An 11,511-nucleotide genomic window follows, 5' to 3' on the forward strand; every position below is an offset into this window, starting at 1 on the left:
CTGCCCTCCTCAGCTAGCACAACTTGACTCATCTTTCTCTCGCTGAAGCCTGTGCCTGTTCTTCCCTCCATTCAGCCATTTCAGGCCAACCTTGATCTATTTCCTCCAGCCCCTCATGGCTGGGTCATCATAAGTCAACCATCCTTCTGATCACACAGCCATAGTCTTTCCACCCTGGCCAAGAAGAGACAAGAGATTGTGAAACCCACTTCCCAAAGGGTTATCTATAGTAAGGATCCTATAACCCAGTGACTTTTCTGTCCCCACCCCCAACCCCAGCAAATCTTTCACTTTCTCTGACTCCACTGTGATTCTCTATGTCACACTGGCCTGCTCCCCCAATCCCTCAATACACCACTTCCCAAATCACACAGGAAGTGAGAAACTAATCTAAGGCAACTACAGATAGGTTCTATTTCCCACAAGGGCTGTGTTTCTTCAATGTTGGGTAAACTTAAAGTGGAATTTATCCTGTTAAATATTCTTCGTCTTCACTTTTTTTGCTCTTCTATTGACAGATGTTTTTCACAATTAAGCTTTAGAAGTTCTCTGCCCAGAATGACTTCCCAAACCACACTTCTCCAAGTCATCTATTTAATCATTAATTCACACATGCTTGAGGACACATATGCATGTACTTCTAAAAAAAGAGAAACAAACAAACAAACAAACACACACACAAAGAAACATTCAATGAGCATTGGGTCCATCAGGCACTGTTCCAGGCACTAGGGCTCAAAGACATGTTCATTATTGTCAAAGAACTCACAGTGCAAAGGAAGAGGAATATGTCCTCAGATGTTTAAAGTGCTATGTGATAAATGCTTTCTTGTGGACATATTTCTGACTGTGTGAACAAAGCAGAGACCCAAATTAAATTAGTTTTATTAGAAATGGGACATTATTGGACCAAATAACTGAGTCTGCAAAGGAAGCTAACTAGCTTCAGACAGAGTGGGATCCAGAGATAAAATGACACCCTCAGGATACTCCCCACTCTCTTGGGTTCATTGTTTCTGCTTGGCTTACAGCTGTTGGTGTGTCCACATCGAGTGGAAGGAGAAGAAGCCCAGACACAGGGATGAGCAAGAACCTTCTCAAAACAGATACATGTGCAAGCTCATGTAGTAAAATCAGCTACACATGCAAACACATACACACACTCTCATACATACAGTCCATAAATAAAACTATTCTTTATGGGGACTTTGTAGATGATACTGCCCTTCATTCTCAGCTCGAATGGAAAGAATTCATAACACGAATTTGTGTGCGATGCAGAGGGACCTAGATTGATGAGTGTATCACAGTGATGAAAATGGGAGTTGCAGGGAACCATTAAGAACTTGATCAATGAGAGTCATCCTGGAATCAAGGTTGGCCTCAGAGAAAGCCATCCTTGAAGTCTCCACTCCCTTCGGTACAAAACAGAACCATGGGGAATGGAAGGGTAATAAGACGCACATGCCTCACCAGGTACCAAAGTTTCTTATCTTTAAATTCATCACAGAAAAAGCATCTCAGTTTGAAGGTAAGAAAATCAGGCTGAAGAGTTTATACAATTAATAATTATCAAATTGAAAATATACTACTTATTATGAAACACTATAAAGAGTTTGAAATTTTGTGTGTATACCAAAGGATTTATGTAATTGTTTCCATGTAGAAGTATAACTAGAGATTTATAGTTTTAATCTGTATTCCATATATTCTCCTCTAGGCAGCCTGAGAGACTTTTCTGAAGCACAGAGGTGATGAAGTTATTTACTTGATTAAATTCCTGTTGTGGATCTCCTGCTCTCAGACAGAGATTCATATTTCCTATTATGGCTACAATCATGCATGACCTAGCAAGGTTAGAATATGCAGTTTTAGAACAACCCAAAGGTAAAAAGTCCACAAGAAGTGCCCCATGAGAGGTTGGGACCTCAAAAGACTAAACCTTTAGTGTATTTCTCAATAGTGATAAATAAAACCACCAACAAGTTGCTTGATCGAGCTTGGCTCTGGGTGAAGAAAAATTCTCTCTCTTGAGAATTTGTAGCCACAAGTCAGTATCACACCATGATCCATAGTCACAAAACCTGTGGTATCCCTGAAACTTCAAATGACAGAGGAGGTTTCTGGGGACACCCTGATAGATGAAAGCCATGATGATAAGATCCCCCAGTCATTCAGCAAAACAAAACACAGACCCTGTCTGTAGGAACTCAGCTATAATTTAAGCCTCAAAGAATTTCCACAAATGAACTGCCAAGGAACATGGGCAGCCCACAATCAAAACTCACAGCACACAAAGAAACAAGGCAGCATAAGGTGATGAAAGGAACAATAGACTGTAAATTCAGATACACGTATTGGACTGATCGGATAGAGAATTATAATATTGCCATGCTTAATAGTGTTAAAGACACATCAAAGAGAATTGAAAATGTGAGCCAAATCAAGAGACTAAAATACAACCAGTAAAATTTAAATACAAAATCTCAGGTAAAACTTCTAGAAATTAAAATATAAAAATTGGGCCTTCCAAGTGGCGCGATGGTGGGAGCTGGCTTGGGACGCCAGAGGGCCCCGGTTCGGATCCCACATATGAGGGCTGGTGACACTGCCCTCTACAAAATAAATAAATAAATAAATAAATAAATAAATAAATAAATAAATAAAATTGAATTTAAAATTTAGTGGATGGATTAAGTAGAAAACTAGACACAACAAAAAGAGACTACCAACCTAGAAGATACTTCAGTAGAAATTACCCAGAAGCTGCCTAGGAGACTTAGATATGGAAAATAAAAAGGAGAATTTATAGGTATGCAAAATAGAAAAGGAAACTTGAACATGTGATGGATTAGACTTGTAGAAAGCAATAATAATAAGCATCACAAAAGAGCTAACAAGTATATACTACTTAGTATGTGTCCCTGTCCTCATTGGTTATGTAATGAACTCATTAATCATCCCAACAAACCTCTAAAGTAGGTAATAATGTCATTCCCACTCTACATATGAAGAAGCTAAAACAGAGGAGTTGTCTAAACCACATAGAGATGCAAAGCAGCCTGGCTCCAGGGTTTGTGTTCTTAACCACTATGTAATATTTGAAGAAATAATAGCAGAAAACTTTCCAGATATATTAAATTTAATAGTTCTGAAATCCAGGAAACTCCAAAACACCAAATATGATATGAAAAAGAAAGCCACTAGACAAATCATGGTGAAAGTGTACCACACCAGATAGAAGGAAAGCTCTTATAAAGGAAAGAGACAGATCATTGCAACTGAATGGCAGCCTGACGAATGGCCAATCTCACAACAGTAACACTGGCACCAAAGACAGTGAATCTTCAACGTGCTGGAGGAAAGGACAAGTCCTCCTACGAAGCTATACCTGAAAAGAGCATCTTCAGAAAATGAAGGGGAACTGGCTTGGGATGCCAGAGGGCCCCGGTTTGGATCCCACATATGAGGGCCAGTGACACTGCCCTCCACAGCTAAGATGCTGAACAACAGCTCAACCTGGAGCTGGGTTGCCATGAGTCGCCGACGATGGCTAGGCTGCAGCCCCTGCTGCAGTGGGTTGCCATGGGCTACCGTGTGTAGCCTGCACCAGCGTGAGTGGCCAGCAGCCGCCGTGAGCGGCTGTCCAGAAGCCGGCGACTGATCTGCCTCGCCCAGGAAGAGTGCAATGATGGTGCCAGCTTGGGCCAGTGAAGCAACGTCCTCCACAACTAGACTGTAGAACAAAAGGACAGCAACTTCTCTGTTCCCCTTCCCCCAATTCCCCAGCACTGTCCCCATCTCCCAATTCCCCAATAAAAATCTTTTAAAAAAAAAAAAGAAAAGAAAATGAGGGGACACTATGAAATTTTCAGGTAGAGAAAAACTACAGCGCTTTCACCTCCCACAGACTTTCACAAAAGGACACCTGAAGAATGTGTTTTAAGGAATAGAAGCTATGACATGTGAAATGGGGAGGTGAGCAGGAACATTGTTGCTTATGGGAATACACTTAAACAAACACTGACTATTGAAAACAATAATAAGTTTAATTTCTTGGTGAAAAACAGAATCAAAATGAAGTCCTGGAGCACAGCAGTTTGGGAGGAAGGAAACAGAGGTTGAAGCTCTCTAAGGTCTTGGTGTGTTTCATCAGGAGGGCAGACTCCTGGGACAGCTGTGGGTTTGCCCACTGCACCAAACAATGTCCAAGGCAGAGGAGGGAGAGGGGCTGAGACACAACGTGCTGGCTAACGCTGTGTCCAGGTGCAGGGCTGTGGCTACTGGGAAGGAAGGGGCACTTTAGGTCTTCACATAAAAACAAGAGCAGGGTTAGCTCAGCTCAGAAAGGCCACCTTTTCCTAATTTGCATAAAGATGATAAAAGTGGACTCCTTTACAGGTTAAAAACACTGATTATCTTTAGATTTTACACAAGTATGTTAAAGACCTAAGTAATTGCCTGGGAAATTGACATAGAGATGAAAACTTCCAGACAAGTCAAGGAGAAACAAACATCCTCCATAAATGTCCTCCCGTCATGTCCTGGGTCGAACAGAAGAACTTTCAATTCTGCTCCCATTTTTTGATGAAATCGCAATCCATTTTAAATGGGAAGATTCAATACCACCGCTACCACTACTAATAGCATAGTAATAAAAATAATAATATTTTAAATATAAAATAGAATGAGAAGATGTAGAGACCTATTTCTTGTAAAAGGCAGATTTTAATGCCTGCTGACTAAACCCTCAAGGTTGGGCAGTGTCTCCTACCAGTGCAGGTCTGTGTGAAGAGCCTCATGGGAGCAGCTGCCCTTTTCTTGGGACAGCCACGCACGTGGCAGTGCCACTCACCTCATTCTCTTCCCAACACAGGGTATTAGGCCTTTGGATACTTGGAAATTCGAAGGTGAACATATCTCAGTGAGGTTTCAATTACCCTTTCTCACCTGAGTATGTTTTAGCATTATTTGTGATGTCTAAGATTCATGGGTTATCTAGGAACCGAATTGGTTATTTTCCTATTAAGGTGCTAGGGTTCTTCTTAAGTAATGGGTAGGAGATACATAAATATTTATTTATATATAATAAATATTTTAAAATTCTCATATTGCTGTAACTTAGGAGTTTGTCTAAAGGTACATTGTAAATACTTTTTCCAGCTCCTTCTGTGGCATTCTAATGGTGGCTTTTTTCATAGAGAAAATTATTTTTAATTTTAATTTCTTTTAATCAATATTTTTATTTATGGCTTTTGAATATTACGTCAAGGTTAGGCAGAAACACTATAAGGTTACAAAATAATTCATACCCTTTTTTTCTGTTTCTATATGATTTTCTTATATATATATTAACCATCCATTTAAAATTTAACAGGGTGTAAGATCTGAGGTATGATCCCTGCCGTGTGTTACTCTAGCTGGCTTCCAAATACCCAATAACACTTATTAAATAGCCCATCTCCGCCCCTCCCATTAGAAATAGCCCCTCCTTATAGGCTGAATCCCACATGCACTGTGTTTGATCCCTGAGACTTCCTGCCTGCTGTTCTATGTTAGCAAAACACTGTTATATTCTATAGGGTCAGGGTAGCTTCTAACATCTATTAGGGGTGCTTAGTCCTCATGGTTTTCTATTATACCCAGAAGAATTTGAGGTCACATTGTATTATGTTTCCTAACTTTTTTATTTTTGCATATACAGGAGAACTGTTGTTTCCTGTAAAGGAATTTTGTACCCAGCCATGTTTCTGAACTGTCTTTCGCTGTGCTGATTGTCAGCTGATTCTCTGGGGTTTCCAGGTGGATTATCACACGACCTTCCAATCTCTCCTAATCCCACTCTTTCAATCTCCAGCCTCACCATCCACTGGAACCACACCTGTCACAATCGGCAGTGACTCTATATTGTGTATGCCAAGGTCAATTCTTAGAATCATCTCACTCAGTGCCTCAAGGAGGATTGAGACTATTGCTCACTCCCATCTGCTAGAATCGGTCTCTCAGTTCAGGCTCAGGACACTATGTTGTCCTCATTACCCCTCCTTCAGGAGCTCCTTCTTACTATTGTGTTGGCTGGGTCCTCTCTTCTTCCAGAGGTCTGGAAGGTGGAGGCCCTAATGCTGAATCTCCAAGCCCTTCTCCATCAACACTTACTACCAAGGTGAGCTCACCCAGCACCTCTAGAATGCCTGAGCATAGTCCTGTGTGTTATTCATCACTGCATCTTCCCTGCCTGGAACAGTGCCTGACACAGCACAGGTACACAGTAGTACTGGGTCAATGCAGAAATGAGTGAATGAGTCTTTCTATTTTAAATGCTCCATAGTTAAGTTTTTAAAGAAAATGACAAGTAACTGAACTGGGCTGCATCGTGGGCACATGAAAGGAAGTCATAGGAGCGAAGGCTGCAAATACTGGTTGTCCCTAGGTCATCTACAATCATCTAGCTAACAAATATCATGAGTAGAGGGAGAAAGGCAACAGATAGTGTGTGCGGTGTGCTAAATTTCTTAAATTTTACAAGGGGACTCAATAAACTCTGTTGTTGACACTGATAAATCAAAACCAGAAATATATTAATATATTAATAGTTGATTATGCGAAGCTATAATATAAGTGGTAAAGAGCTAAAAATGGAACTGTAAACATCGGCCTCTATTGGAAAAGCAGATGAAGAGAGACTTTACATTTCACTGTATACACTTTGGTGTCCTCTGTAATAAAACGAATGTGCATGCCTTACTTCTGTGAGCAAATGTAAAGAGATCAGGTGAGCCAGGCCATGGAGGGCCCTGAATGCCAAGCACAGTGTTCTTTAGCTGTGGAATCTCACATTGCCTGGTGGGTGGGCTTCCTGCACAGGCTCACAGTGGGCATTGAAAGGCTCCAGGTCAGCCACTCCTCACAGGGAGGGGGTTCAGATGGGAAAAGATAGGGAGAGGCTGTGATAAGTGGTTGGAGTCCGGACCAATGAGAAATGTCTTGTGTGGTCCTTGTCTCACACATCTCCAGAATCTCATTTGCCAGAACCCCTGTGCAGGAAATCACAGGGGCTGTCCAGCATCTTGATGAGAGTCTCGTCGTCACAAGATTTCACTCCTGCTCCTGCAGGCACCTCCTATCCAGAGGGTAGAGAAGCATTCTCTGCTGTTCGTGTCCCAGGAGAGCTCTTTCTTTTCTACTCACCACCCTCAACGAGAAGATGGCGCTAAGGTAAGAGTTGGCTCAAAACTGTTCTCTCTAAAAGGCAGTGTTGTTTTTCTGCTTTTAGTCCACAGATACGATTTCATTTTGGGGAAGGGAAGACAGGTATCCATGGGCACCCATCAGCGAGAGTCAGCACACATGAAGCTCCCTCAGGAAAGCTTTGGGAGCTGGGAGCTTGAACTATGGATGTCCACATGGGGCCATCCAGGTTCTTTCTGTTTCTGTTCTATCTCCCTAGTTCTCCCTTTCTCTCCAAACATTCAAATGTTCAACTACGGAGAGAAATATTTTGCTAATTTTAATTTAGGGAACCAGATGGCAAGCACACATTTCTTTCCAAGGCTAAATTGTTAATAACCTCATTTTCACAGATTAGTTTGTTGTCCAATGGGTTTGTTTGATTGTTTATATGTTTCTTGTATCGTTGTATCTGGCTTGCCCCAGCAGAAAACACACAGCACAATCTAATGGGTTAATTGAAGAGAATTTAATAAAGGGACTGTGCACAAAGTATTGGTAGACTAAGGGAAATCTATAAAGGATGCAGAGGCACCCCAACTACAAGTCATAATAGGGAGGTCTTACCATTGTGTATTCTGAGGGGAGAGGGAAGGAGAAGTTACCAGAACTCAGGAAGGGCTGTGGGTGTAGCAGTAATTGTCACTGTGACTGTAAGAAAGGTCACCAACCAGAGGCCATGTCATTAGCTACAGTAACAAAGCCACTGCTAACTCACAGCCTGGCAGCAGAGAGCAGGGAGTTGAAAATCCTAAATCACCCTCCTGCTCTCCAGCCACCAACTAGTGTCTCCTTTTCACTGAGAGGAACCAGGAGCCAGAGGGAACGGGAGCCCACCCATGAGACACAGAGACGTCTCCTCCCCAGACAGAGGAGAGCAGAGTAATTGGAAATGAGATTCAATGTTATAGGAGAAAATCCATGTCTTCTTTTTTTTTATTATTATCATCACTTTCAGGTGTACAAAACAATGTAATGGTAGACATTTAAACCCCTCTCAAAATGATAACCCCCTCCTCAATCTACTATCCCTCTGACATCGTATAAATCTGTAAAAATTCCATCGATTCTATTCCCTATGTTGTACTCCACATCTTGTGACTATTGATATATATTAAATTGTAGTTGACATTCATTATTATTCAGCTTCAGCATTAGGTGTACACTGCAGTGGTCAGGCACCTATGCCATCCATGAAGTGGTCTCCCTTATAAGACAAGCGGCCATCGGATACCCTATGAAATATTTACAACATTATTGACACTATTCCCCAAACTGTCTTTCATGTCCCTGTGGCAATCTTGTGGTCACCAATCTGTGCTTTCTTATCCCCTCCCCTTTTCCCTCATCCCCGCCCCTCTCCCATCTAGCAACCGTCAGTTTTTTCTCTGTGTCTCTGAGACTGTTTCTGATTAGTTTGTTCATTTATTCTATTCTTTAGATTCCACATATGAGTGAGATCATATGGTACTTGTCTTTCTCTGTCTGACTTATTGGGTGGTTGGAAAAGTCATGGCGTATTTTTTCTGTTTTTCATTGCAACAATGCGTCATGACTTTTCCAACAACCCAATACTTCACTTAGCATAATGTTCTCTGGGTCCATCCATATCGTTGCAAATGGTAACACTTCATTCTTCTTTATGGCCAAGTAATACTCCATTGTATAAATGTACCACAATTTCTTAATCCAGTCATCTATTGATGGGCATTTCGGTTGTTTCCATGGCTTGGCTATTGTGAATAGTGCTGCAATAAACACAGGGGTGCATATATTTTTCCAAATTAGCATTTTGGATTTCTCTGGATAGATACCTAAGAGTGGAATTGCTGAGTCATAAGGAAGTTCCATTTCCAGTGTTTTGAGATACCTCCATACTGATTTCCATAATGGCTGCACCAATCTGCAGTCCCACCAACAGTGCACCAGGGTTCCTTTTCTCCACATCCTCCCCAGCACTTGTTTGTTGATTTATTGATGTTAGCCATTCTGACCAGAGTGAGGTGGTATCTAATTGTGCTTTTTATTTGCATTTCTCTAATGATTAGTGAGGTTGAGCATTTTTTTTTCTTATGTCTGTTGGCCATCTGTATGTCTTCTTTAGAAAAATGTCTCTTCATGTCCGCTGCCCATTTTTTAATCGGGCTGTTTGTTGTTTTGGTGTTGAGTTGAATAAATTTTGGATATTAATCCCTTATCAGATGTATCATTGACAAATATCTTCTCCCATTCACTAAGTAGGATGCCTTTTTGTTTTATTGATGGTGTCCTTTGCTGTGAAAAAACTTTTATTTGATGTAATCCCATATGTTTATTTTTTGCTTTTTCTTCCCTTGCCAAAGGGGATATATCAATAAAAATAATACTAAGGGTAATGTCTGAAAATTTACTTCCATATTTTTTTCTAGGAGTTTTATGATTTCAGATCTTACATCTAAGTCTTTAATCCATTTTGAATTTATTCTTGCATATGGCGTAAGGAGGTGGCCCAACTTCATTTTTTTGCATGTGTCAGTCCAATTTTTCCAGCACCATTTATTAAATAGACTGTCTTTACCTCAGTGTAAAGTCTTGCTTCCATTGCCATAGATTAAATGACCATATAGATATGGATTTATTTCTGGGCCCTCTATTCTGTTCCATTGATCTATATGTCTGTTTTTATGCCAGTACCATGCTGGGTTTTCTTGTTTTGTTTTTTGTTTTAAGATTTTACTGGGGAATTGGGGAAGGGAACAGTGTTGGGGAATTGGGGAAGGGGAAAGTTGTGCTTTTCCAGGACCCATCAATTCCAAGTTAAGTTGTTGTCCTTCAACCTTAGTAGTGGAGGACGCAAGCTCAGCTCCAAGTCCAGTCACCACTTTCCATCCAGTTGCTGGGAGGGGGGGCGGTGGGAGAGGGGGGTATAGTCCACCATCCCATGCAGGAGTCAAACCAGCAACCTTGTTGCACACTCAGTCATACAGCCACCTGTAGGCGGCTTGCAGCTGCTCAGCTCAAAGTTGCGGGGGGCGGGGGAGGCAGGCCACCATTTCATGGGGGAGTTTAACTGGCAACCTTGTTGTTAAGAGCATGCACTCTAACCAACTGAGTCATCAGGACACCCATTAGCAGCTCAGCGACAGCTCAGCTCAGGCGCAGCGCACTGGCTCATGTGGGAATCGAACCTGCACCCTGTTGCTCAGAGCTCACGCTCTAACCACTGAGAAATTTAACCAGCCCTACCATGCTGTTTTGATTACTATAGCCTTGTCATAAGATTTAATGTCAGGTATCGTGACATCTCCCACTTTATTTCTATTTCTCAAGATTGCCTTGGCTATTTGGGGTCATTTTTAGTTCCATATAAATTTTAGGATTCTATGTTCTATTTCTCTGAAAATATCCTTGGTAGTTTGATAGGAATTGCGTTGAATCTATATATTGCCTTAGGCAGTATGGACATTTTAGCTACATTAATTCTTCCTATCCATGAGCATGGTATGTGTTTCCATTTATTTGTATCATCTTTAATTCCTCTCTTCAGTGTCTTATTATTTCCTGAGGACAGGTCTTTTACTTCTTTGGTTAAATTCATTCCTAAACATTTTATAGTTTTTGAAGCAAGTTTAAATTGGACTGCTTTCTTAATTTCTCCTTCTGATAGTTTATTATTGGTGTATACAAATGAATCCATATCTTCTTAAGCCTCTTCACCTCTGCTTTTCCTGGGACTTTCCCTCAACATGATTAGATCAATTTCTCATTGTATCTTCTTTGTTAGTTTGTTTGACTGGCTGTCCCTCCCTATCTGGTGTTACTTTTTTAGTGTAATATCTCACTATCATCATAAATGTCTGTGAATGGAATGTAGTTGTTTTTTTTTTAATGTGGGGGTACACAGGTATTTTAAATATTTTAAGTTTATGATTTTGGATGCTCTATAAAGAAATCTATTGTAAGAGTTCCTTTGCCATGGGGATACAAAACACAGTTTGGGGAATATAATCAATAACATTGTAAAGATTTTGTAGGTTTCTGATGGCCACTTGTCTTATTAGGAAGAACACTTCATGGATGGTGTAGATGCGAGGTCATTGCAGTGTACACCTGATGCTGAAACTGAATAATAATGAATGTCAACTACAATTTAATATATATAGTCACAGGATGTGGAGTACAGCACAGGGAATAGAGTCAATGGAATTTTTACAGATTTATACAATTACAGAGTAGTAGTAGATTGGGGGAGGAGGGTTATCACTTTGTGAGGGGTATAAATGTCTACTATTACATTGTTTTGTA

At 40.8% G+C, this 11,511-nt stretch overlaps 2 protein-coding genes across 2 annotated transcripts in view; both read left to right on the plus strand.

The window, feature by feature from the left end:
• The first annotated feature begins 7,127 nt into the window (after positions 1–7,127).
• LOC109387458 (mas-related G-protein coupled receptor member X2-like) overlaps positions 7,128–11,511 on the plus strand; it is a 27,524-nt gene continuing 23,140 nt past the window's right edge. Inside the window, exon 1 of the mRNA XM_019651358.1 lies at positions 7,128–7,215. Within this exon, the coding sequence (XP_019506903.1) occupies positions 7,205–7,215 (11 nt within the window). The 5' untranslated portion in view covers positions 7,128–7,204. The remainder of the gene's footprint in view (positions 7,216–11,511) is intronic.
• The window catches only part of LOC109387449 (mas-related G-protein coupled receptor member X2-like), a 2,905-nt gene continuing 1,885 nt past the window's right edge, over positions 10,492–11,511 (plus strand). Inside the window, exon 1 of the mRNA XM_019651353.1 lies at positions 10,492–10,498. Within this exon, the coding sequence (XP_019506898.1) occupies positions 10,492–10,498 (7 nt within the window). The remainder of the gene's footprint in view (positions 10,499–11,511) is intronic.

Source organism: Hipposideros armiger, unplaced genomic scaffold (assembly GCF_001890085.2).
Source record: "Hipposideros armiger isolate ML-2016 unplaced genomic scaffold, ASM189008v1 scaffold_159, whole genome shotgun sequence".
In the NCBI taxonomy this organism is placed as follows: Eukaryota; Metazoa; Chordata; class Mammalia; order Chiroptera; family Hipposideridae; genus Hipposideros; species Hipposideros armiger.